Raw genomic sequence first — 19,608 nt, 5'->3', positions numbered from 1 at the left:
GAAGCGAATCGTGGAAGAGATAGTAAGAGAAAACTCGGAGAAAAATTTAAAAAAAAACTATCAAATAAAATCTTAACTGTTTCAGTAATTGTCAAATTATGTTTTATATTCTTTTTCTGCGTTTGTTTTGTTTTTCTTTTGTTTTTTTTAGCTAGGTTTATATGTTTGCTTTGTCATTATGTAACATGTCCTATGGTTACATAAAACCTGTTGGAGTGGTTTAGTATAGCTCATTTTCGAGCATTTGATTTATTTTTTTAGTTTAAGATTTCGGTTTTTTTGCTCATATTCTTGTTGAGTTTGTATTCTTTTGTATAATTTTTTATTCATTTTGCATTTCAAATGTGTCGTTTTTGTTTTGTTCAAACAGACACAGTATTGATAGAACAAGTGATGTCATTCATAACGCGCAAGAGTTACTCATAATCGTACTAATCATACCATAAAGCGACACTATCTCATATCGCGTAGGAACTTGCTACAATTTTGCATAATCGGTAGTTTTTGCAACAGTTTGGAGCACGCGTTTTGGTCCGTCGATGGCCACGCGGTGCTATTAGTCAAAGAAAAGGGTAATTAAGGCCACGTATCTTCGTCCATACGTCCGTAGTCGCTGTTTATACGTCGTCCGTCATCGTTCTCGTCGTCCTGCATCAGCGTCCGCTGTAGTTGTGCTTCGTCGTGCCACCCAAAAACTCCCGTATTCCCTCCCACATTCCCTTGCATTATCACCGACGTATTCACCGTAGCGTAATCGAATTTCCTAGCCTAACGAAGAGCAAGTAGAAGGACATACACTTCGTTCAGGACCTAGCTCCGTGGCATGGATGTTGTTTTCCTACTTGTCTCCTCTTTTGATAAACTAAAAACACACGAATTAACGTTAGAACCAAAAGGGAGTATAGCTTTCGCGATCGTGATAGGCTAGCGATAATCATTATGACAAAGAAAAATATCGAAAATTTTGCAAAACGTTGCTAGAAAAATGAATTCGAAGCGTAAAAATAGTTGGAAGAAATGAGTCTTTTATGGATTGCATTTTTAAGCTCCAAATAATCCTGTTTTTAGTTACACTTGTTTTTTTTTTATGAAAAGATGGTCGAAATCAGTTGGCTCACTAGCCTACAGAATTGTATTCTAAACCCTTGGAAAGACGGTTAATCTTTGTTCAATCTATATAAAAATACATGAAGTGCGTAATGCAGGAATGTTGCTTGCACAACACACGGTTATTGTGGTGGAAAATTGTGATATTTCAAGAAGAAACTGAATGAAGACAAGGACACGAAAGAGAGCGAGAGCAAGAGAGAGACAACTTTGACTAATTTAGAAGATGAAGAAACTGAGGCGACGAATCAATCCCGGTGGTGCTGCACATGATGCAAACGAAGTTATCAAAGTAAGCGAAGTAGAATGAACTTTAAAAAAAATAAGCTAAAATCAAGCATACCGCTACGATCGAAGTAGCCCATGGAAAGGAAAATGGGCACATTCGCTTGATACGTTTGTTCCCGGCATCTGCGAGGGTGCCGGTGGAGTCGCATGATAATAATAATATTCCCAATAATAGCGATAGCTCGTAGCGATTCATCGATTTATGATTGTCAGTGTGTTTTGTGTGTGCGTGTCTGTATGTTAGTGGTCCTCCGTCGGATCGGGAAAACGGATAACGATCGATCGATATTCCAGTGGCCAGCCAGTGGGAGGTGGTCGTATAATCGCACGTTATGGGGGTGGTTTTGAAGCGCACTCGCAGGGGTGAGTTGGTGCCTGGACCGGGTGGTTTTGGGGTTCTCCGAGTTGCGTTCGCTTGCTCCACGGCGCACGGCATATTAGGTCGGAAAAGTCAATTTAGAAATGGGATAGGGATATAAAATCTATATGGAAGTAACATGTAACACCCAATAACAAACTACAATCTGAAAAACTGAACCAAACAAGGAGCGATTATTTTACTCTAAACACGATCTCGTGCCCTATTCACTTGTGAAGAAAAGGAGAAAACACTCTCATACACTCATACACGGTAAACAAAGCAATGGAAAATCCCATGTCAAGGACGATTTTAGTGAAATATTTCGTGGAACTGAAATTTACTTTTTACACACCCACGCATCTAGCCACAAATGACCAACAACAAAAAATACTCAAAGAAACATAGTGATTATATCGGAGGATGAGATGGGGAAAAAAGCACGATATTGGAACAGAAAGTGAGCGAGAGAGAGTTTTAAATTCATTTGGCCGAACTACTAAACAAGATAGAAGCGAAACCGCGATAGAAGAAACATATTTACACCGAACGAGGACGGAAAAAGAGTAGCAAAACAAGTAGAAGCAAGCAAAGAGTGAGCATTAGAGAGGCGGAAACAGCTGAAAGAAACAAAATCACTTACACTTGAAACCGAAGAAGCAAAAGAGTTTTTATTCTATTTTTCTACAACAATTTGTTTCACATCAAGCGAGATCCAGAAAGGCAATAGGAAAAGGCTATAGAAAAAAGTACCATAAATCAATAGACAAGAAAATAAGCCGAATGGAGCGAAGCGAGAGGCATGGAAAACTACTTTTGTATGTGCATTTTCTGTGGCGAAAAAAACGAGTGCTCGGGAACAGGCGGCTGACTACTGGAATCGTTGGAATTTTTGAATGCGAGACAAATCACGGCGAAAAACGGACACGCAATTGCGAAGGGATGGAAGCGTGATGTGCGGAAAAACTCATCCAATTTGAAGACAACTGATCGATCGGATCGACACAAACGTAGCTACTGAAGTATTACGAGTTCCCCGACCCCCCGTGACCCAACGTGAGCGTCATTCGAGTAGGATGCGTTGTTTGAACTATTTGGAATCTACCAAAGAATGGGGAGAGAGAATACCCTTAATATAACCCAATTTGCATTTCCTATTTCACTTGACCGGCGACGCGATCAGTCGCGCGGTCTGAAGTAAGCTCGCCAGCGAACGTATCCTGGGTGAAGCGTCGATAAACAGAAAGTATTATTTACGTGACATTATGAAAGAGTTAAACAGGAACGATCACCATCTTGATCGTAGCGGAAGCGCATGCGCCGAATGCCGTTGCACGCATTAGCATCAACGGGAAGCGTCAATCCTAGTTAGAACAAATACAATGTGCGGAAAAAGCAGACAGGAGTTTAGGAGTGAATTTCGGAAAGGGACTCGCGTACGAGAGCAACCAAATACATTTGCAAAAGAAAAAAAAACATAACAGTCATACAGCCGCTTAGAAACGAGACCATTTTAGCCACCGAAGAAGAAAGAGCGAGGATGTGAAGGTAGAGGGTTTGACGCCCGGACTTAAGACAACATAACAACGTTTATTGCATTAACTAATCAATTTAATGAAAACATGATAATAATATAAGATAAAATAAAGGAAAAGTCTAATTTACAAAATTCCTTCCGCGTAATTCTTTGTGTTTGTGGCTTCGTTTGGTGCTGCTTCATCTTTTCATCCCCTAACGCAAAGGGGTGCAAGGGTCCGAATCAACAGGTGTGCGTGCGTACGCTGCGAAGGGCCACTTTGTTTACAAACAAGCCACCTGCAGTCATTGTCGGGGCGGTTGTGTGTGTACAGTCGACGGCACGCGGAACCGTAAACGTCAAAACGCATCGCCATGGCAACCTGCGCCTCGGCACAAAACAGGTCGCTGAAGCAACGGTTATTCTGGTTTTTCACCTTACCTCGGGTAGACTGACGTTTTTCGTGGGAAAAGGTGTGGAAAATTCGATGCTGAAAAACAGCTTCCTTCCGATGGTTTGCAAGTGTTTCGCGTGTGTGAGCCTTTTCGTTGCATAGTGGAAATTCGCGCGTTCAGAATGTTTATTTATCTCAGCAAGAAGGTAAGGTTTTCCGTCTGTTCACCAATTACCGTTCGTTCCCGTAACGGGTTTCTGTAATGACATTACATCGCTCACCATTCCAAAACACCCTATCTAGATTGCCATCCCAAACAACACGCGGTTGAACTGCATCGCTTGGAATAAGGAGCAAGGCTACGTGGCTGTCGGTGGCGAGGATGGGCTGCTGAAGGTGTTGAAGCTCGAACAGGCCAGCAGTTCGGCCGTGTCGGCACAACCAGGCAAAGCCCTGCAGGCGAGCAACTTGTCCATGAACCAGACCCTCGAGGGACACAAATCCGCCATCCAGGTGGTTACATGGAACGAATCCCAGCAGAAGCTGACATCCTCCGACAAGGATGGCATGATCATGGTTTGGATGCTGTACAAGGTGTGTAGTGTGATGGGCGGAGAAAAAAAATACCGTTGTTCTGAACCGTCTCATCCTTCCGTTAGGGCTCATGGTACGAGGAGATGACGAACGATCGCAAAAAATCCACCGTGAAGGGTATGGCTTGGACAAGTGATGGCCAGAAGATTTGCATCGTGTACGAAGACGGTACGGTGATCGTCGGTTCGGTTGATGGGAACCGCATCTGGGGCAAGGATCTTAAGAACGTCGCGCTTACGGGCGTTCAGTGGAGCCCAGACGGGCGGCTACTACTCTTCAGCATCAAGAACGGCGAAGTACACCTGTACGACAACCAGGGTGTGTTCGTGATGAAGCTGCAGATCCAGTGCGTCTATTTAACGCCAGCTAAAAGCATGACGGTGGTTGGATTGTGCTGGTTTCATCGAGGTAACTCCCCGAGCAGGCCTGTGCTGGCGATTTGCTACGAAAACGGCCGCATGCAGCTGATGCGCAACGAGAACGATGACACACCCGTCATAGTGGACACGGGACTGCAGGCGATCTCGTGCATGTGGAACCACGACGGCACGATCTTGGCCGTGTGTGGCATTAAGTCGAATCTCAGCAGCGACAAGGACAGCAGCCAGGTGCTTTTTTACTCCCCGTACGGTGTGGTAAGGATAAGTAAACTTGAAAGTTACGATCGATGTTTCATTGGGCACGCTTTCGATTTGCAGCACATCCGCACGTTGAAAATCCCGGGCAAAGAGATAACGTCTCTGTCTTGGGAAGGAAAATCCCTTCGGATTGCACTGTCGGTGGATTCGTTCATTTACTTTGCCAACATCCGGCCGGATTATAACTGGTGCTACTTTAATCGCACTGTTTGCTACCAAGAATCGACCGTTGGTGGTGGAGATGGCAACGTCGACACGGTAACGTTCTGGGATACGAACGCTAATCAGTGCTATACGAAACAAATCGACTCGATGATGTCGATGGCTGCGTCGGTAGACCACTGCGTGCTCGCAGTCGAAACGCGCATGACCGGGAAGGAGTTTAGTGTTGTCAGCGAGGGCAAAAGCAAGGATCTAATGTACCAGCTGCTTGTTTGCAATTCCATCAGCACCACGGTGGATTGTGAGTATATCGAAGTGTGCTGGATCGCGACGAAGAGCTAACAGTCCTTTATGATCATTTCAGCAAAGTACACTGACATACGACCAGAGTTTATCACCATGAACTCAACGCACGTGATCCTAGCGTCAAAGGACCATTTTATGCTCTGGCATTATCACACACCGAAGGTAGGTCTCTGATTGGTCGCGCTCTGATTGGACGTTTTAACTGACCATTGGGTGGCTTCTGTCGTTTGCTTTTAGGGTGCTTCAACGCTGCATGCGAATCTAAAGATTAAAGGCGATCGCAAGTACCACATCGACGATACGCCTGCACTGGAGGTGCTGAACGATCTCGACTCGAAGGTGGCCAACGAGATCCCACCAAAGGTCGACCCGAGTCTGGATCCGATCTGCTGCGTGGCTTCCTCGGAGAACCTGTTACTGGTGGGTCGTGAGAGTGGTCTCATTCACGAGTACACGCTGCCACATTTGGTGTTGCGTAATCGACACTACTTGCAGACGCGCAGCTACAAACTAGCGATCAACTGCAACTCGACCCGTGCCGCCATGATCGACTGCAATGGTGTCCTGACGACGTTAACGCTGCGTGACGATACGAGCGAGGTAGATCCGGCCTCGACGATGCCTCACATCGAGCGTAAGGATGTGTGGGCGATCTGTTGGGCTCGTGATAATCCGCAGCTGCTGGCGATTATGGAGAAAACGCGCATGTACATCTTCCGAGGGGCTGATCCTGAGGAACCGATCACCTGCTCGGGGTACATCTGCAACTTCGAGGAGCTCGAAATCACCGGCGTTCTGCTGGACGATATCGTGAAAGGTGGCGCAATGCCAAACACCAAGGAACACCTGCTACAGCTGCGAGTGAAGTCGCTGCGTGACACGGAGGATCTACTGGCGCATGTTGGAATCACCGAAGCGAAACAGTTCATCGAAGATAATCCCCATCCAAGGTTGTGGCGTTTGCTGGCGGAAGCGTCGCTTAAGAAGCTCGACCTTGACACGGCTGAGTCGGCGTTCGTGCGATGTAGCAACTACCCGGGCATTCAGCTGATTAAGCGGCTTAAGACGATCCAGCTGGAGGCGCTACAGCGGGCGGAGATTTGCGCATTCTTCGGCGAGTTCGATGAGGCTGAAAAGCTGTACCTGGACGTAGACCGAAGGGATTGCGCTATTCGACTCCGGCAGACGCTGTGCGATTGGTTTCGCACGGTGCAGCTGTACCGGCTGGGTCCGGGGATCTCTGATCAGCAGATGGAGAACGCGTGGCGCGAGATCGGACACCACTACATGAGCATGCGGGCCTGGGATAGCGCCAAGGAGTACTACGAGAAGGCGCACTACACCGAGGGTCTGATGGATGCTTTGTACGCGCTCGAGCAGTACGATGAGCTGGTCGGTTGCATGCATCGGCTACCGGAGAAGAGTCCTCACTTGGCGAAGTTGGGCCAACAGTTAGCTACGGTTGGGATGTACGAGCAATCGGTCGCGGCATACCTTAAGCTCGGTGATGTCAAATCGGCCGTATCGGCTTGCATCGGTCTTCGCCAGTGGGGGCTAGCGGTTGAGCTGGCACAGAAGTACAAGATGCCGCAAATCAACACGCTGCTCAGCAAGCATGCGGCTCAACTGCTGGAGGAGGGCAAACTACCGGAAGCGATCGAGATGCAGCGTAAAGGTGGCCGCTATCTAGATGCGGCACGACTACTCATGAAAATGGCTGAGGCGGAGGTCGAGAAGCGATCTGACTTCGTACGAATCAAGCAACTGTACGTGTTGTCTGGGATGCTGGCAGAGGAGCATATCGAGAAGCAGATAAGCATGCAGGCGGCCGGCAGTCGAGCGGTTATCCTGTCCCAGCTCAGTCCCGAGGATTCGATGTTGATCGATCAGATATGGCATCGGGCGGAAGCGTACCACTATATGTTGCTAGCTCAGCGCCAACTCCGATCTGGACTCCCACATACTGCCGTTGTGACAGCGCTTCGACTACGCGACTACGACGACGTGCTGGAGGTTGAGTCGGTGTACGGGTTACTAGCACTCGCCAGTTGCGCCGATCGATCCTTCGGGACGTGCTCGAAGGCCTTCATCAAGCTGGAGTCTTTGGAGCAAATTTCCGATGATCGAAGGCTGCGTTATGAGGAACTGGCCGTGGACATCTTTTCCCGCCACGAGCCGCAGGATGGCAAGATGAAGCACATGACCTGTTCGACGTGCGAGACACCGGTCGCTGACTACTGCACGATGTGTCCCAACTGTAGCGGGCGTTTTCCACCGTGTGTAGCGTCCGGTCAGCCGTTGACTAACCCGACCGCTGCCTGGCAGTGCACCGGGTGCTACCATCTAGCGAACCCGCTTGAGATTCACGGCCGCAAGACATGCCCGTTGTGTCATCGGCAAATAGCACCAGCCAAGGGTGCGATCGGGCTTTAGGTTTTGTTCACGCCAGAGGACGAGATAGATGATTAAATGCTAGCTATAAGACATGGGTGTTGTTCAATAAATCATTGTGTACCGGTTGATATAGTTGGTGTAGAATTTAGCCTGGTTCTGTGGGCCATCGAAATCAATCCGAAACTTGTGTCCATCGATGTGAAAGTTTAGCCTTTCGGAGCGTCGCTTGCTTTTGCGCATTCGCATCGGTGCTCCACGGCCTCCGAATGGGTCGAGGAACAGGACCTGGACGAATCGCTCCACCTGCCGACCGTGCTCGGGAATGTCCTGCACCTTCACGCATATCGCAGCACGTTCACACACAAACAAGCGACACGGACCGGCTTCCGTGTCACGCAATGGTTTGACGACTTTCGCACGATCGTTAAAGCACACCAACCCACAGTTTGGTGCCCGTTCATCGATGAGGAAAAGATCGTAGTTGAGTGTTAGATTGGCCCGGTAAGAGTTCAACCGCACCAGCACGTACGCGAGCCGCTGGAATAGTTCCTTGTCGATGGGGATGTTTAGTGAGCTGTCCTCCGAGTACTTCACAATTAGAACATCGAAGTAGCGGCTAAACTCCTGCAGGTGCTCTATGCACAGAAACGTGAACTGTTCCACCGTTGCGGCGACACGACTATGGAAGTTCTACGAATAAAGCAGAGCATCAAGTAAGCCAACCAAAATAAGGCATAGACCAGGTAGCACCCTCGTCCACTTACCGATGCTGTTTGGCGGTGTTGAATCCACTTCATCGCTTTGCGGAACTCACGGACGTATTCGAAGTAGGGGTCAAGAACCTCAGCCTGTAAGAACAAAGTCCCGTTAATTGTGGTTTGTCTCGATATTTTGTTGTCGTCTAATCGGCTTACCCTGAGATAACGGTCAAAACAACGGCACACGGTATCCGGACTTGTGGGTGGAACCATCAGTTCTTGCAGAATCATCCGGTGCAGATTCATAATAGCTTCGAATGCGCCGATAAATGTCGTCAGCTTACCTTTCAACTCAACGCTGAGTGTGTCGAGATAAAAGCGTCGATTTGCTACCAACACCTCAAGGAACTGTTGCTGAGCTTCAATCAAGGCGGTAGTTAACCGGTGATCATCCCTGGAAGAGTAAAGACAGTTGATTAATGAGATTTGATCGACAGATTTTGGTGTATTCTGCTTGCTTGATTACCAATTTTCAGTCGAACAACTTTCAGCCGTTCCGCTGACGGTCGATAGCTCTTCCTCCTCGCTATCAGGCACGTACATAGACGCACAAGTTTCTCCCGACGTTGACTCATATATCACAGCCTTAGTCATCGTTTGGAGTAACGCGAGAAGCGGTTGCAGCTCCGTGTTCGTATCTGACTGTATGACGATTTCCTGGGCACCTCGTGCACCCGCGTAAAGGATGAGGCGGTTTCTGCCCTCCTCCAGGTAGCACACCTCATTGTCGGTGTAATGGCCACGATATTCCAACCGATCGCGAAATACTTCCGCGTACACTAGCAGCCTTTCGAACACGAACAGCTTCCCGGTGTACTTCCATCGCACGGTCGCCTCATAAATGTCCACCAGAAAGAGCCGCTGGAACTTGCCCTGGTACAGCAGGTTGATCTGTGTGGTGTGAGGAGGTAACAACGTTAGAACAATGTGGCTGTAGGATCGATTTCCCGTGCCTTACCGGTGTATCTCGCGCAGGATCGCGATTGCCTTCCGGTTGCAGTATAAGCGTCAGCGGAAGATCCGAATTGTGCGTCGGAGCTGAGGTTGAACTGCTGCCACTGCACTGGTGAATATCGTGCACGTTGATCGCCTGATTGACGCGATCGATCAGAATGCTCAGTCGCTTGTCCACCTTGCACAACAGTGCTGTTAGCCGGTTCATGGTTCGCTTGCCGTCACCGTCTTTGAGCGCATCTTTGACCATTTCGTTTAACAGCAGCTTGTACCGTGGCAACCGCTGGATCGGTTGCAGCAGCAAACTATTCAACCCCAGCTTATCGTTAAGGTCGTGCTGAATCTTGAGAAAGTAATCCTTGTACCGGAGTTGCAGCTTCTCCGATTCTGGGTGATGCATTGCGTACTGAACGTAACAATAGAACCGATCGCTTTCGATGTACTCCAGGAACACTTCTGCAATGTTTCCCGCCATCCGATCGCCTCGAGTCGTCGAGAAGGTGTTTGCGACCCGCCGCAGATCAAGCAGCAGGTGGTCACGATGCATGCGCAGGATGTCCTCCAGGTTGATGAAGATGATGTTCCGCTGTCCACGCAGCGCCGCCGGGAGGTTTTGAGAGTACATCACGGGAATGTAGTTCTGGATTCCAAGTTCAAGGGTTTCGATGTACTTCTGCTCTTTCTCGATCAACTCATCGATCACCTTCCTAATGTGATCGCCCGTTGCTGGTGCTGGAGCAGGTGTAGCAATCGGAAGGTGTTCTTCGGGAGTTGGAGAAGGCGAACTGTGATTTTGGGCGGTGGGATGGTCCACCGGTTTTTCTACTTCCTCTTGGTCCGAGCTAGGATAGGAGAGAAGGCTAATCTAAATTCTGTTTGACATTTGGGATGGTGTAAATTGCACGGGGAACCCGCAACCAACTGCAAGGCAAAGCAAGGAGCACCACCAAGCACAGCCAAAGCTAACGCCAACAAAACAAGCAAGCTTTTCGGCTTTACTCACGATGACTCAAACGAAGAATAGCCATCTGTTAAGGTCGGATCGTTTAATTCTTTGTACAGTGGTTCGTCAAACTCGGCACGCGATTCTGGATCGCCATTTTGGCGCTCAGAAGGGCTATCGCTGTCACGGAAGTAGGTGCAAAAGGGAAGGAGGTACACGTTATTGAGAGGTGGCAGATGTTGCGTTATTGGTCACTTTAATCGTTCACGTTCTGTCTTTCTCTTTCTCTCTTTCTCTCCGTCTCTCTCTCTCTCTCGCTTGGAAATAAAAGCGAGAGAAGCGCAGCGTCTAACGGTTAGCACTGATATCGACCACAATCTCGAACCGTCCCAACCACTTGACGGAATTTTCCAACTTGGCAATTATTTATAGCCTTTTGAAAACGCAAACATCGCCATACCCTTCGCTTTAAATGGACGCGGCCATATCCAAGACTGCCGATTTGGGACGTGAGTCATTAGATTAAGAGAAAACATGGGCATTCACACTAATCCTTTGATTTTCTCCCTCCGAACTCAATGGTAGCTTATCTATCCGTTCCATCTTATCGGTTATCGCAAGGTCGAATAATTGCAAACCGTGGGGGCCTTTCGATATTTACACTTATGACTCACGCTCGATACTTGGGCGGTGGTTTTGTGTGTCGCTGTCTTCGAGTACCTACCTTTGACAAACGGCATCGTATATCCTTTCCTCCGGGACATTTGTCCGCAAAGCCAGCTCATTCGGATCGATGTTATGATGCCACGCGGGTTGTGAACCCAGGATGGATTTGCTCTCGATCTTCGTTTGCAGCTGCTGCGGCAACAGACCGTTGGAAGGTTTTCGCACACGAGGAATATCCACCTTCGGCAGTTCCGGTGGTTTTGGGCTGCTTTGACGTAGAGCGATCGTTTCGAACCTACTCGCTAATTGACGCACTCCACCGGGGATGTCTGTTGGTGAAATTTCGCATTCAGCAGCACGCTTCACTGTCACGGGTGCCGTCGTTGGATCCTCGGAAACGGAAATACCACTGTCCCGCAGATCCCGACTAGAGACGGCAATGGGAAGCTTCGGTTTCGGTGGCACCGGTGGCCGAATCGAAGGACGTTGCGGGTTCATTTTATCGGATGAAATCTCACCAAGGACTACTTGGATCGAATTTGACAGATGAGACAATCGAACACAATAGGAAAGCACCCTTGCACGGCCTACTCGTCGTGCCACAAATTGATTAGATAACGCATTGATTCACACCCGGACGGGACACGAAACGTGAACTATTCGCGACTTCTCGAGTGGCACTACGCTACAGGCAGATGGCCCAGGGAAATGCGCACCCGTTCGATCGGAAGACTCGTAGCCAACTGACCGTTATCGAGCATCGTATCAAACTTCGAAGTCCAGCGCTTGGGGCAGGGGGTCTTATCGTGCCGGAACGGAATTTAACTGCAGCTATCGCAAGCGGTGTTGTTTCGGCGTGGGTGTTTTGAAAGGTATCGAATGATAATTTATTCGCCGCCTGTTGACAGAACTTTTTCGCAGCGATAACTCTTCCGGATCGCATTAGCCTGAACGAAGGAAATCCCCGCTGCTTTGTGGTACGTGCTTTTCAGTGAAGAGAAAGTGGGCTTGTGGAATGTGGCGCATTGACCTAAGGGAGGGAAAAGAATTTCACGCTCGGCTGATTTCGGAAATCGGGTGTGAATAATACGTGCGAGTGTTTTTTTTATTAACTGCATTTATTTAAAGGGTCATAATGCTACCGGTACGTGTTCAGCGCTTGCGCTCAGAGGTTGCTTATTGGGTCTGACGGGCGAAAACGGTGCTGTATTGGCCGTAGAACTTGTCCCGGTTGGCCGTGTTGCCGAAGTCGATCGCGTGTTTAAGTTCGTTTTGCAGCACGTTCAAGCGCACCTCGGACTTCTTGCTGATGCGTACGTTTGAAGCTTTCCTGTTCCGGCTGAAACGATCGACAAAGGCGAGCCCTGTGTACTTTTCCGTTTGCCGCCCGAATTCCTGCGAAAGTGAGAGCGTGTTTGGTGAGGATTTTTTTGTTGAAAAATATTTACTGCCTAGCCGATGCGATTGACCGCTGGAAGGGTCTCTTACCCTTGCGAAACGGAATTTCACGCAAACAACCGCACGATCGCAGAGCAGCACTCGGTGGGAGCTAATCGTTTCGTTGTCGTACTTCACGCGGTCGGAGTAGACGACCAGTCCCAGCATGTCGGGGGTAACATTCACGTCCATGTTAAACAGCCGGTAGTTTTGAAACAGCTGCTTACGAAAGCCAGCAACCTGCACCTCGATGTAGGCGAGCTTCCGGAATAGGTCCTGGTTTTCCATGCTGTCAGCGTTTAGCTTGTCCGCAATTTGCACGACGAGCGCTTGAAAGAAGTGCTCCAGTTTGCTCCAGTGCTGCACGCACAGGAACGTAAACTCATCCATTGTTTGGGCGACCATGCTGTCGCTGATACTGGAGCGCTGCAATTGAAAGTTTGTTGAGAGATATTAGCACTGCAGGCAACGGAAAACACTAACCAGTCTGCGGTAAAGTAAACCGGTGTATTATCAGGCCATAAAAGAGCGTAATTGATTACGTACGCTTGATGTACGAGTATGATGGATGCTCCCAAGTATTGCTTATCGGCATGTGCTGCGTGATATGAAATATGGTTTGTTGTTACATATCAATTACCGGCGTTAAGCACGTTTACGAGGAAAGCAGTGCAATTGTAGGCTTGATAAATGGTCAAAACATCGTATTATTCAAAATAACGGTATGATTTTTCCAACTGTTATACGACGACCTTTTGTTGTACATGGAAAACTAATTGTATGCGATGAAACATTTCACAACGTGGTTGAATTATTTCATACATTTCAAATTTTTACAACTCAAACGGAGAATGGAGTATTATTTTGAAAACAGTAAGCATTTTGTGTATTTTAGTGCTATAGTATTCACATAATTAGAAATCCACGTCTAGAAGGTTTACTTACCGACACTTTGTGTATGTTTTTCAGCACCTCCGCGGCTGGTTTAAAGAGCCGAATGTAATCGTTGTACACATCGAATACGCCATCCTGCGAAGAACGCCAAACATCTCAGAGCCGTGTTCTGCACGTGCAACTTGCCCTCATCAAAACGTACCTTAAAGTATTCGATGAACATTTCACACACCTCGTCGATGGTGGTGTCGGGTCGTGACAAGTCCGTGTAAAGCCGCTTTGTGTGCACCTGCAAGATGCGGTCGTACGCGCGCATGAAATCATCCACTTTCGATGCCAGCTCTACCGGCAGCTCGTTGAAGTAGTGCCGCCGGTTTGCGGCCATTATGCGGCAGAAATTTTTCTGCATGGTCGCCAGCTGTGCGATCGGCTTGTCGGTGCTCCTGTAAGCGCCCTCAAGAGATGTTTAAATATGCCTTTCCTTTAGAGAGGTTCATTCAGGCTGTTCCTCCAACACCAGGGCTGTGGGAAAGCTTCCTGGCGTTCCAAATTCATCAACAGCGCAGAGATCATATTCAATATTGGGACGGACCACAACACAGACATTTATGAACACTCACACACGAGTACGTGAAGCGATAGCCAAGATCAAACTTAAGGACGAAAAACAACCCCTTTTCCGATCGTGAGTCTGATTTTATTTGCAATCCTCGCCACGAGAGCTCCAGCCGGACGGGGATGGACACTTATAGCATACTGAGCCTTAATCTAGGGGTATTTACAGTGGGAGTTTGGGTATTGACGAGTACAGACAGAACCCAACCGAAGCGTGCTTCTACAAGCTAACGTACCAGGTAGTTTGCGAGCTCGATTCGTAACTGTCACCTGGAAAGAGATCGCAGCCAAGAGAAACATAACAGAGTCCTTCAACGGTCGGCAGTTCGCTTTGGCACTTACGCATGCTGTTGACGGTGCTGATGGAGGACGTTGAGCTGGTGATGGTGGACCTCCGATTAAGCGTCATCACACTAGGTATCCGGGGCCGCACGAGGGTGTTGACACGATCACGCTCATTCACCGCAAAGTCCTGCATCATGCGCTCGACGTGATGTGAGAGGCGCTGAGCTTCGTTCAAATCACCGCATATCACCTCGATCTCCTGGAGGCCACGCTTCCGCGCGTACAAGTACACCTTGTTGCGGTTCTCGTTGTGTATGCCAACCTCGGACTCGTCGTACCGGCCCCGATACTCGAGATGGTCCCTCACCTTCTCCGTGTAGATCGCGCTCCGTTCGAACAGGAAGATCTTCGCCGGATAGCGCCTCCGGTGATCCCAGTCGTAGATGTCCACCTCGAACATCTTCCGGAACTTGCCCTGGCTGAAGAGGTTTATCTGGAATGGTGCGTGGGGTGATGCGAGTGTGTGAGATGGAGAATACTTCGCGATGGAAAGGGATTTGGATGCCAGCTTTGCAGGTGAAAGGTGTCGTCGTTTGGAGCCCACAACCCTAGTGAACCCGGTGAGCCCTCAGTGCGTAGTGAGTGGGTTAGTATCCATCACCGCGAACCCTCTTCTTCCATCCTGTCACCCGATAGTCAAACACACTCTCTCTCTCTCTCTCTCTCTCTCTCTCTCTATCTCGAAGTGAGCTTCGTGCGTGTTAGTTCCTTCCATGAGCCTTGGAATTTGTACACCGGTATGAGTCGCGATGTGCTCCCGAAGCACCAGAGAAGATATGAGTTCGAAAGACACACACAAATACACACACACGCGCACACACGCACGTCTCGCGGGGGTGGAAGAGGCGTGTTGCGCGGTGCTCCACTCACGGGTTTTCGTTTGGCCGGATTGTGATCCTTGTGGGTGCGCAGGATCAGCACCATCGGTGCGTTTAGCCCTGGGCCGAAGAGATTTATCGCGAGGTATTGATTCATCAGCTCCGTCTGCACACAGTTAGGTCCCTGCGTGGTACAAGCCAGGTAAAATCGTGCCAATTTAACACAAACACACACACACACACATACGCACGCACGCACCGCTTCCCTGTTTTCCCTGTGTGGAAGCCCCACGGGTCCTGCTGGAAAGGGCAAACCCCCTTCAGCAACGCACCATACGCACCTCGTAGCACTCCTGTATGTCGTTGATGCTCATCGCCTCGTTCACGATGTCGATGAACCGCTCGAGGCGTTTTTCCGCCTTGCAAAGGGTTGCGATTTCGTCCTTCACCGAGTCGAGCAGTGTGTCCTCCAGCTGCTTGAGGATCTCCTTGTTGATCTCGGCCAGCAGCAGCTTGTACCGAGGCAGCCGCTGGATCGGTGACAGCAGGAAGCTGTTCAGTCCAAGCATATCGCCAACCTCCAACTGACGGCGCTGTAGTAACGAACACGGGTTAGAGTTGCGATCGATGGGCACAGAAATGTTCCTGTGTCTACGCTACCTGAAAGAAGTCCAGGTTCCGGTTGCATATCCGCTCCGACTTTGGTCGGTTGAGCGCGAACATGATGTAGCAGTAGAACTTGTCACTCTCGAGAAACCGAATGAACGTTTCCGCGATCCCGGCAATGCTGGCCCGGTTGCTTTCGAGCATCGGTAGGAACTGGTTCTGGTGCAGGCTGTGGATCTTCTCGATGTTACCGAAGATGTGGAACTTCTGACCGCGTAGCCCCGGTGGCATGTCCCTACCGCCCATAAACCCGACGTAGTTCTCGATGCCGCGCCCAAGCGTCTGCACGTAGGCCGCCTCGTTTGCCAGCAGTTCCTGCAGGATGCTCGTTACGCGGCTGGAATTGCGCAACGATAATGTGGTAAAGCTTGAGGGAAACATCCCCGAACGTCCAAAGGTACGAATGCCGCCCCGTATACTAACGCCGTTTTGAGGGAACTATCCGAATCCGGTCGCACCGCGTATCCATCGTCTGAGTCACTGTCGAACGAACTGCTGCTGAACTCGTCATCTTCACCGTAGTATGGCGCTCCAGAATCGCCGAACTCGCCGGTGACCCCCGGAACGTGCACGTTGTGTGCCTCCGAGATGGGGCCTAGGTCTTCAGTCGCCTTTAGAGGTGCTCTTTCGCCAAACTCACCCTCGCTGGAAACATCAAACATAGCGTCAGCAGCAGCAGCAGTAGTAGAGCCATGGTTAAAAGCGTTAGAGCGGTTTGTCTGCACGCTGTGATTATTGTGCGAGTTATTTAGCGAGTATGATTAGGGTTTAGTTGCTAGGATGGACTTTCCCCGGCAAAAACTAACAAAATTCTTGTTTGGAACGTACTCTGCTTCCTCACGTGGGCTTTGATAAGGGCAAACAGCGAAATAATAAAAATAAATAATCCGAAATAAATAATTCGGAAAATAAATAATCCGAAATAAATCAGAGCGCGTTTAAAAATACGTTCTGTTATCAACTGTGGAATGTGTCATGTATGTTTTTGTGCGTATTATGATTTGTTGCCCCTTGAACCGTATAATGTTTGCAAATATTGGTAAGCAACATAAACGCCGGTCCTAAGCTGCCCAGCTGGGGAACTCCAGTAATGGAACTGCCGGAAAACGAGAGAAAAAGCGAGAGAAAGGTCCGGCTGCTCCCAGACTAAAGAACCTCGATGAATCACGCTACGGTTCGTTCTTGTGTACCGCGTGCGTGCTTGCGTGTCCGATTTAATGCAGCTAGTTTCTCAATCGTTTCAAACCTGATCGCTGCAGACAGATCGCAAGGGATGGATAGATCGTTTTGTTCCGCGTGTTCGCAAGCAAACCGCGTTGTGGGAGTGTTGTCTTCCCGCATCGACGCCGTTCTGCGTGTTCTGTCTCTCACCATTTCCAAGAACTCGACCAACCTCTTTATGCATTATTCATGCTGGCGCTGATAAAAGCGCACTCGCGTATATGCACTGGGGGGTATATACGAGCATATTGTCTCAATTGCATAACTGCAGCGTCGTCGGGTTCGAGGTCGCACCGTTTTTACAACCCAGTGCCGGTTTTCATTCGTCGCTTCCGGTACGGGGTCGACGACGCTGTTTCGCTCGTGTACCTTTAACGGTAGCCATTTAAAGTGAAAGGGAAAATGTCCTTAAAGACGGCCCAGATTTGACAGAATGTTTTCCATCAAAGTAGCCGATGGAAAGCAAGCTAGTTAGACGAAAGCAACGTCAAGTTGACAACCTTTTATTTCATTCACCATCGTCTAGCCGATAAATGAGGTTCCAAAAGCCTAGGTCTTTTCGCCTAGGTCCGCTCTAAGCCCACTTCAGATCCGTTGCACCGATACGAACTGATAAGCGCTATCAGATCCAACCTTCCCCGGGGGTGGTTTATGTTTGCGTTGTGTGTGGAACTCCACGAAACTAGAGTATTGTTCTTGACTCTTTCAGCACACTGTTTGCTGTTCGAAAGCGAACCTACCTTCCTGCGCTAGCTTCTTCGTCGTTGGTGTGATGCTCCTTGTTCGTCTCCATACCATCCGGCTCATCCTCGCTAGTATCGAACTCGTCGTCGTCGTACCCGTAATAGTCGGTTTCGTCTATCTTATCACTACCGTAGCTGAGCACTCGTGCACCACCACCAGCGGCCACCAACGGGTCCGGCTGTGCCGTTCGACGGCGACTGAGCCTTTTCCGGCCCCCGGCCACACCACCCTGACTCACGCGCGCACTCGATCTCACTCCCAGCGCCATTACGCGATCGGCCGCTTCGTTTTCGGACGGTGCTAATGCGTCTTGTGCAATTTCCACCTCACTGTGGTTTTCAACTTCCGCGGTCGGATTTTCACTTTCCTCGGTCACTACCAGCTCTGCTGGGCATTGCACTACCTGGCACGGAACAGCTCGCAAGAGAGCCACCGTTGGTTGATCGGACACTTCCGGTGAGGGTAGTTGGCCTTCTTCCGACATCTCCCGCAGCAACTCCCAGGGTGGATGATGTGCGATCACGGTTGAGGACATGACCTCTGGGTCGTGCGCACGTTCCTGGCGCAGCTCCTCGTGCGAAAGGTTCTCGAACAGCTGCATCAACCGGCGAACGTGGGACAACCCACCACCGGTGTCCTTCGGGCGACGTGTCACCGAGGACACGCTGGAGGTCGCTGTTAGTGCTGGATCCTCAACCGAGATGCCACTGTCACACGACACTCGATCACCGGCCACGTTCGCCTTCAAGTGCGTCTGCTTCTTCGACCGTGCGATCGATTGCTGCTGCTGCTGCTGCTGCTGCTGCTGTTGCTCGCCAACCGAATCGTTTTCGTCGTCACTGTGGTGGTACATTGCTACCCCTTCTCGAGCGTCGATGAAACCGCGAAACGAAAGCGCGAACACGCTTAACTACGCCCGGCCGCGTTTACGTCTTCTACTCGCGCTCAACTTCTCACCCGTGGTGAGCTGAAATGGGCCACTTTCTCACTACTCACTCACTCCTTTGTTTTATCACACATGCACGGTATGGGGGTGGGCTTTTTTTTGTGTGTTTATTCGCGCTATCGCTTATCGCTTCGCGTCTGGGGCACTTAAACGCATGCCGGACACTCACTCTCTCACACACACACACACTCGAACGGTCGCAAGGGGGTGGTTTGGGAGCGAGAAAAAGATTGCTGGCACGGTTTTCTGTTCGCGGAAATTCAAGCTACTCGCCCGACGGACTGACGTGCCCGTGCGATGAGGAAGCTGACTTTGGACATAAGTGGGCTTGTGATAACTTGGCTGTGGGGGAGTGTTTCTCTCTCTCTCGAACTCGATCGCAGCTGTGCAGCGTGGTGGAGCTCTAGTGCATCATGACGTTTGCGGGCACCATCGCGGTAGAGCCGTTGCTGATGATCACTAACATCTTCCCGTCGATCGAAGTCGATCTTCACTTCCTGCTGTGAAGTTTTCACCTTTCCACCCTCAGCTCGTTAGTGGGGAAAACGCAATGTTACTACAGTTTTTCGTGCGTGTTATTTTCGCTCTTTCTCTTCACTTAATTTTACGCCCGAAAACGCGGAGGAGCTACACCGGCACGCGTACTGGACACTGGAGCAGAACGAACGACACTGTGGGGCTCCGTGAGTCAGTTAAACGGTCACCCCCGATTAGGGTGTCAGCACATACCTGTCCGTCGGTGTGCGTTAGCTCCTATTACGGATGGGTCGTGCGAGCTTTTTTCACCTTTCCACCATACGGCCTATTACCAGGCCTGTAGACGTGAGCAAAGCTGACGTACACA

The 19,608-nt window shown here is 49.6% G+C and overlaps 3 protein-coding genes across 3 annotated transcripts; 1 reads left to right on the top strand and 2 right to left on the bottom strand.

Annotated features, from left to right (window-relative positions):
• Positions 1 to 3,845: 3,845 nt before the first annotated feature.
• LOC128731742 (WD repeat-containing protein 35) lies at positions 3,846 to 7,796 on the top strand. Its single transcript, XM_053824875.1, has 6 exons — positions 3,846 to 3,869; positions 3,967 to 4,257; positions 4,323 to 4,892; positions 4,956 to 5,358; positions 5,422 to 5,525; positions 5,601 to 7,796. The coding sequence occupies exons 1-6, from the start codon at positions 3,846 to 3,848 to the stop codon at positions 7,794 to 7,796; spliced, it is 3,588 nt and encodes a 1,195-aa protein (XP_053680850.1).
• A 63-nt stretch (positions 7,797 to 7,859) lies between these two features.
• On the bottom strand, positions 7,860 to 11,576 carry LOC128730148 (uncharacterized). Its single transcript, XM_053823181.1, has 7 exons — positions 11,137 to 11,576; positions 10,473 to 10,592; positions 9,474 to 10,311; positions 8,982 to 9,406; positions 8,672 to 8,909; positions 8,522 to 8,605; positions 7,860 to 8,447 (listed from the first exon to the last, which is right to left on the bottom strand). Exons 1-7 carry the CDS (start codon positions 11,574 to 11,576, stop codon positions 7,860 to 7,862), a joined length of 2,733 nt encoding a protein of 910 aa, XP_053679156.1.
• Positions 11,577 to 12,231: 655 nt separating this feature from the next.
• On the bottom strand, positions 12,232 to 18,671 carry LOC128730147 (uncharacterized). Its single transcript, XM_053823180.1, has 11 exons — positions 17,815 to 18,671; positions 16,277 to 16,579; positions 15,848 to 16,190; positions 15,529 to 15,780; positions 15,240 to 15,371; positions 14,367 to 14,802; positions 14,261 to 14,294; positions 13,612 to 13,852; positions 13,461 to 13,544; positions 12,567 to 12,941; positions 12,232 to 12,473 (listed from the first exon to the last, which is right to left on the bottom strand). Exons 1-11 carry the CDS (start codon positions 18,669 to 18,671, stop codon positions 12,255 to 12,257), a joined length of 3,276 nt encoding a protein of 1,091 aa, XP_053679155.1. The 3' UTR covers positions 12,232 to 12,254.
• Between the last annotated feature and the right edge of the window lie 937 nt (positions 18,672 to 19,608).

Source organism: Anopheles nili, chromosome 2 (assembly GCF_943737925.1).
Source record: "Anopheles nili chromosome 2, idAnoNiliSN_F5_01, whole genome shotgun sequence".
In the NCBI taxonomy this organism is placed as follows: Eukaryota; Metazoa; Arthropoda; class Insecta; order Diptera; family Culicidae; genus Anopheles; species Anopheles nili.
Note: the sequence above shows the minus strand (reverse complement) of the source record. Positions and strands in the feature narration are given on the sequence as shown.